The sequence below is a fragment of the Portunus trituberculatus genome, chromosome 20 (genome assembly GCF_017591435.1).
Source record: "Portunus trituberculatus isolate SZX2019 chromosome 20, ASM1759143v1, whole genome shotgun sequence".
Lineage (NCBI taxonomy): Eukaryota > Metazoa > Arthropoda > Malacostraca > Decapoda > Portunidae > Portunus > Portunus trituberculatus.
Genome location: NC_059274.1, coordinates 1,632,501 through 1,640,000, shown reverse-complemented (window position 1 = coordinate 1,640,000; position 7,500 = coordinate 1,632,501). Strand labels below are relative to the sequence as shown.

The window sequence follows — 7,500 nt, the reverse complement described above, 5'->3', positions numbered from 1 at the left end:
TGTGTGTGTTTCGTGGGTGTTTTATCGTCGCGTCATGGAGGTTATCGAACAATGAACGGTAGAGGAGGAGGAGGAGGAGGAGGAGGAGGAGGAGCAGGGGGAGCAGCAGCAGCCGTGTTCGTGGGAATTGAAGGAGAAATTCTTTGACGGTTGATTTGTGGATTCGATACCAGAGGAGGAGGAGGAGGAGGAGGAGGAGAAAGAAGAAGAAGAAGAAGAAGGTGTTAGAGAAGAGATGAAAAACGACAAGAGGAGATTAGCCTGAGATGGAATGAGAGAGAGAGAGAGAGAGAGAGAGAGAGAGAGAGAGAGAGAGGAAGAAGGAAGGTGGTGGTGGTGGTGGTGGTGGTGGTTTGTGTGGGGAAAATAGAAGGGAAAAAGGAGGAGGAGGAGGATTGTGAGGTTGGCCAAGAAGGAAGCATTAAAACCGTGACTTTCCCTTCTGTCTGTCTATCTGTCTATCTATCTATCTTCTGTCTGCCAATGTTTGTTTTGCTGTCTGTCTTTACGTCTATCTGCCTGTCCGTCTACATCTGTCCATTTGTCTGCCCATTTCACTATCCATGTCTGTCTGTCTGTCTATCTGTCTGTGTCTGTGTCTGTCTGTCTGTCTGTCTGTAGCAGTGGCCGAGTTAGCTGAATGAAGGAAATTACTGGAGAGAGGTTCGAGGTCCCGCCATTCATTGATACCTGGGAGAGTCAGGAAAGGAAAGAAGTAATGGAAAGGAAAAGAAATGAAAGCGTATCGTAATTTAGAGAAAAGAGAAAAGTTGATCATACGAGTGTGTGTTGCAATGGAGTAAGAGAATGATGTGTTGTTAGATGATTGGTTTGACTGATTCTGTTCTTCTCTTCTTGTCTTGTTAGTGAGAAAAGTGAAAGGTGAAATGTGTTATTTAGCTAAGCGTGGGATTGATTTTTTTTTATCATTAAACAAAATTGATCTTGAGAGGACGAATAAAAGAACAGAGAAAAGAAACCTGCGAAAAGAACAAGTGAAATGATCTTTTCTAAAACAAGAGAAAAGAATGTTTGTTGATTAATCTTCCTTTTTTTTTTTTTCTTTCAGTAAAATTAATAAAGATAATGAAGTCATCCTTTATTTTGGGAAACCCTCAAGTCATTTAGGGATCACCAACCAGCGCTTGATGATACACGCCATTTGTGAACGAACACTTGAAGACCAAACATTTTATTAGTTACTGGTGAACGAAAACTTAAAATAATGAAATAAACTCGTAGTTTGTGGCATTTTGAAATTGAAATATAACTTAGAAAACGAACTCTTAGAAACCTAAACATTGACTAACTTTTTAGGTATTGGGGAACTAAAACTTGAAAAAATACATACCATTTTGTAATAAAAAAAAAAAAAGACTAGAAATAAAGAAGTTTATTTTTAAGGTTAAATTTTAAGTACATTTTAGCACTGAAATGGTGAAAAGAGACAGCTTCGGTACATTTTTGGATTAATTTTCAATAGTGACGGTGAAGTGATGATAAGTAAATACAACTTTTTTGGTGAACTGCTTGTCATGGTGAACTGAGACGGAAGGACCTTTGTCTTGAAGTAGTGATTGGTTATGTCATGGTGAAGTACCGAAAATTTCCAGTATCTTTTGGTGATTGATTGTGATGGTGAAAGAAGACAAGATATAAGCACATTTTTGGTGATTCTGATTGTGATGGTGAACTTAGACACAATTTTAGATACATTTGTTAGTGATTTATTGCGATGGTGGTGAACGAAGACTAGGTGCTTTTTCGGTGACTTGGTGTTGGTGTAAGAAGACATTTTGGTAACCTGATGGTGACTCACAACAAAGCTCACTTGTGATGGTGAACGAAGACGAAAAATTGACACCTTTTTAATATATCTTGTATTAATGAAGACTCCTTAACACCCTTTTTGGACACAACGAAGCCTGTCCCTCCTGGTGCACTTTTGGACATGACTGGCTTGGTGATGGTATCTGTCCCTACCGAGTGACGCTTGGTGAGGCACTGATACGCACACCACTTACTGATACCATTCATACCAGTAACCACAACACGTCGCGCTTCACTACGCCCCTCGTGAAGATAAGGACATACCACTCACCACTCATTTTAAGGACACTTTAGGACATGCTAGGATCGTTACTGCCACGTATAACTTTGTGTAACAGCTCATTGTTTGACATCACATGAATTGTATTTTTAAAGTGTCCTGATTTTTGGACATTAACAGTCACTACAAGACACGTTAGGACACTTGCGTTACTGCCAAGGATGTCTTTGAAGTAACTGTTTTAGGAAATCACATGGATTTGTAATTTTTTAAGAGTACTGGCCTAAGATTTGGATATCACTAATCACAAGACACTTTACGACTTTTTGGGACGCATGTTACTCTTACGGACGTCACTGCCTGTTTAGTGACCCAATTTTGGACATCACATGTAAATGATATGTTTTAAGACTAGTGTCCCAACCTTTGGACATCACTGCCTCGTTATTCTGATTTTAGGACATCAATGTTCAGTGTTCTGTTCCTAATTTAAGGACATTCCCGGATGCCAGTCCAATATTGTAATTCTGATAAAGCACTTGCTGTCGTCCTTTATTTTTAGGACATCACTGCCTGGTGTTTACTGTTGATGTAAGGACATCCCACCTAGGAGATCATAGACTTGTCATGATCCTGATTTAAGGATAACATCCTTCTTAGGACATTGCTGACTGGTGTCCTAGATCTGATTTAAGGATACCAGTTTCTTTAAGATATCTCAGCTGATTTCAAGACACAATTCCCTCGCACGACGTCATTTAAGAACAGTACACTCCTTAGGACATACCTACCTAGTGTTCTAACCCTGATTTGAGACCCTCCCTGCCCGAACACTTGACTTGCTCTTTGTCGTGACTGTAACCTCCATTAGGAAAGTTGCCTGAAGAACTCTAGGGATATACTTAGACAACCTTCTCGGAAACATCATCTGCAAAACTTTTGATTGAAAGTTCTGGAAAACTCTTCTGCAAATCTACCTGGAAAATTTGATCTTGAAACCCCTAAATGGGACGCTCTACGTAAGAATATCATATTTGAGAAATTTTTACCTGAAAAAGAAAAAATAATCTTTGGTAACTTCAACTACAAAAATCAAGCTAGAAATTCTACTTTGAAAAACTATCTGCATAACGCCATGTGCTGAGTCTCTGGAAAATTTACCTGCTAAAACTTTAAAAAGAAAAAAAACAAAAAAACAACGGGAACAACTCTGTACCTGGAAAACTCTGTAAAACTACCCGTAAAGTTTTATCTGGAAAACAAACTCTCAAAACCACAATATAGAACTACCTTAAAATCTGATTGAACATTATCCGTATAAATCTTAATCTTCATCCAGAAAATCCCTCTGGAAAAATTGTGAATAAGTTAACCTAGTCGTATCTCTAATTGGAAAAACCTTTCTGGAAGTATCAACCAATCTGTAACTTCAGTAGATCAGCACCCCAGTCTCCCAAGCACAAGAACGTCACTGCCTTAAGATTAACTCACTGCCTCAACCTTACAACGGGAACACTGCTAAATGAACGAGTAGACGGTAGAAGTAGACGATCAAGTTAGCTAAGGCCTAGGCCAAGATATAGATTGTAGATGAATTGACTAAAGGATATTGATGTGATCTTTTGTGCTCAAACCAGAATATTCACTTGTAGTTGATTTCAAGTCTGATGAAAATTCAGATAGGATATCAAATAGAAAGAAAAAAAATTGATCAAGTAGTAGAGTATGAATAAAAAATGGTAGAAATGAGTTAAATAAACGAAATTTGTGTGGTTTTTGGACTGAAGGAAGAAAATTTGACTTAGGATTGAATTTATTACTAATGCTAATTATGATGGAGATGCAGAAGAGATATGAAATGGACAGGAAAAGTAGAGTTGTTTATCAAGGAAAATATTAAAAGGAAATAGATATAATTGAAGGAGAGTTGTTTTTTGACTGGCAAGAAAACAAATTTATAGTCTGAAAAAAAAAATGTAACGATTTCTAAACGAAGTCACCTGATTTTGAATAAGTTATAGACATACTTTGTAGTAACCCTGAATAGATTGTCAAATTTATGGTGACAAGCTTAGTGACCTGAGACCACAGTGACCTAACCTAAGTCCACCAGTGACCTTGAAGCGAAAGATTTGACGTGGACATCAACGAGTTTGTCCATATGACCTTTCAAAAGTGCCCTTCGAGTTTGACCTTTCTGAGATAATGTAAGTGAGACTGTAGTGGACTGTAAACTTACTCGTAGTGGTAAAAGTGCGTAAGTGAGACATATTGTAGTGGATTAACGTGAAATACTGTAGTGGATTAATGTATAGTGTTTAAAAAGTATAAGTGACTGAAGAAGTAAAGGTGTAGTGATGTAAGTGATGAGAGGAAACTTTTAGTAGTAGGAAAAGTAAAACAGACACGAATCTAGTCTTAAGTCGAAAAAAAAAAACCTGATACTGAAGGAAACTTTTGTAGTGTGTTAAGTGACCATAAAGTAAACATTTAGTGTCTGTTATAAATGGACAAATATCACAAAACTTTTAATAGCTAATAAATGAGAGACGAAAGGAATCTAACGTGAAACAAACTGAGAATTTCGTAGTGTTTATAAGTGAAAAGAAACTGTAAGAGGAATTAAGTCGTAGTAGTTAATAAGTGAGACTAAAACGAAAAGTGTGTTAGAATAAACTTAGTAATAAAACAAACATTAATACATAAAAAAAAAAACTTGTATTTGTAAGAAAAACAAAATAATACACAAAAAGAAAAAAAAACTTGTATTTGTGAAGGGGGACAAGTGTTAAGTAAAGTTGTAAAGTTGTAGTAGTACTTAAAAAAAAACTGACTCCATCCTAAATATTAACACAGTGCTCAACCAGCCAACGCACCACCCCTCCCTGCTCAACACCGCCACACCACCACCACAGTGAAGGTGCAACTGTGACATCGAAACCTGACAACTAACTAACAGTGCCGCCAGTCAATACAGTGCCAACCTACAGTGCCACGTGACCAAGCATCGACGAGAGAGAGAGAGAGAGAGAGAGAGAGAGAGAGAGAGACTTAGAAATCCAGGAAAAAAGGGACATTTGTGTGACTTCAGCCATTTCCTCTTCACTTTCAACCACCACCACAACCTACATCACCATCACCGCTGCTCTTCACTGTCAAAGGCTCCCAGCGGCCTCCCCCCTTCACTATCAGCGTTCCGGTATATTATGTAAGTATAGTGAAAACACACACACACACACACACACACACACACACACACACACACACACACACACACACACACACACACACACACGGTTTGATCACATGACTTCAGAGAGAGAGAGAGAGAGAGAGAGAGAGAGAGAGAGAGAGAGAGACTATCATCACCATCACCACAATATTGACCGTAGAAGTGGTGGTGGTGGTGGTGGTGGTGATGGTGATCGTGATCGTGGTAGTGTTGATGATGGTGATGTCTGGTAGTGAATGAAGGAGGCGGAGGCTACAGTGCGGGAGATGATAGTGGTGGTGGTGATGAGTGGTGGAGAATGACGCAATACTGTGGTGGTGAAGGGAGAGGAGGGGAGAGGGAGAGGGGAGGAGGAGGTGGTGAGGAAGGGGAAGGCTTCTCACATCGATCCACCACCACCACCACCACGAGACCCACTGACATACTTCGGTTTCTTCAACATAGACACTCCCACGGACCCTTCTCACCTGGGACAGTGTAAAGGGGGGAGGGGGGAGAATGCCCAGGTGTACCCAACAATGTCACTCTCCCTCCTCCTCCTCCTCCTCCTCCTCCTCCTCCTCCTCCTCCTCCTCCTCCTCCTCCTCCTCCTCCTCCTCCTCCTCCTCCTCCTCCTCTACGATGTTCTATTAATGTTACAGTTTTTTTCTTATGTGATATAATAATTTTGTTATTATTATTATTATTATTATTATTATTATTATTATTATTATTATTATTATTATTATTATTCGTCCGCATCTGTTTCTTCTCCATCATCATCATCATCATCATCATCTTCTTCTTCTTCTTCTTCTTCTTCTTCTTCTTCTTCTTCTTCTTCTTCTTCTTCTTCTCCTCCTCCTCCTCCTCCTCCTCCTCCTCCTCCTCCTCCTCCTCCTCCTCCTCCTCCTCCTCCTCCTCCTGGCACTGTCGTCTTTACCAGCGGCACTCCTTTGCTATTCTCGCTGGCACTGTCGAGGTGGCCGGGTCTCCATGGCGCCAGTGCCTCTCTCTCTCTCTCTCTCTCTCTCTCTCTCTCTCTCTCTCTCTCTCTCTCTCTCTCTCTCTCTCTCTCTCTCTCTCTCTCTCTGTGGTTTGCGTAAATGCGTAGCGGGTGAGATGCGTGTGGGCGGCGGCGGCAGCGGAGAGAGAGAGAGAGAGAGAGAGAGAGAGAGAGAGAGAGAGAGAGAGAGAGAGAGAGAGAGACTTATAATTATTTTCGTCAGTTAATTTTGTACATCTTGGGTCGTGAAAATAATGGTGATGAATATGAGAGAATATTATGAGTAAGTGAGTAAGTAGAATAAGTGACTAAAATATTACAAGAAGTCATAAGTTAATGTATATGTATGTATGTATGTATGTATGTATGTATGTATGTATCTATCTATCTATCGATCTGTAAAGTATCTACCATTATCTCCTTCTGCTTATCTGTGTACTGTATCTATTTCCTAATCTGCTTTATCTACCAATGTGTGTGTGTGTGTGTGTGTGTGTGTGTGTGTGTGTGTGTGTGTGTGTGTGTGTGTGTGTGTTAAGCGTTAGAGTGCATGTAAAGTAGCAATAGTAGTAGTAGCAGCAGTAGTAATAGTAGCAGCAGCAGCAGTAGTAGTAGTAGTAGTAGTAGTAGGATTTGTGGTGGTGGTGGTGGTGGTGGAGGTGGAAGGGCGGCACGGCGTGGATGGGAGTGGAGGGAAGTCAGATGGAACAAACTGGAGGGTGGTGGCGATGTGGACAGCAGCAGCCGTATCGAGTCGGGTGGTGGTGGTGGTGGTGGTGGCGGTGGTAGTGGTAGTGGTGGTGGGTGGTGCTGCACTAGAGAGAGAGAGAGAGAGAGAGAGAGAGAGTAGTGGTAGTAGTGGTGGTAGAAAGGAAGAGTGAAGGAAAGTAGGGAAGAGAAAGTGGTAATGGTAGTGTAGGAGGAGGAGGAGGAGGAGGAGGAGGAGGAGGAGGAGGAGGAGGAGGAGGAGGAGGAAGTGGAAGGAATATAATGGAGTGTGAGTGAAGTGGAAGGAAGAAGAGGAGAAGAAGAGGAGGAATTTAGAAGAAGAAGAAGAAGGAAGGAAGAAAAAATAGAAGAGAAAAAAACAAATATATAACAACAAATAAATGAAAGGAGAGAGAAAAGGAGAAGAAAAAAAGAAAGAACACAACAAAACAGTGGATGAAAGTGGAAGAAGAAAACAAATGGATCAATAAAAACATGGAAAAAAAAAAAACAAAAACAGAAGAG

General features: G+C 40.3%; 1 protein-coding gene across 15 annotated transcripts in view; it reads left to right on the top strand.

Moving 5' to 3' along the window:
* Positions 1-7,500, top strand: part of LOC123506759 (nuclear receptor coactivator 2-like) — a 158,092-nt gene that overhangs the window by 75,027 nt on the left and 75,565 nt on the right. The window contains exon 1 of one of the 15 annotated variants that reach the window (XM_045259070.1): positions 5,136-5,258. The exons of the other annotated variants lie outside the window; for them this stretch is intronic. Coding sequence (XP_045115005.1) covers positions 5,257-5,258 — 2 coding nt within the window. The 5' untranslated portion in view covers positions 5,136-5,256. Of the gene's footprint in view, positions 1-5,135; positions 5,259-7,500 lie in introns of those variants that run through there. 15 annotated transcript variants of the gene reach the window in all.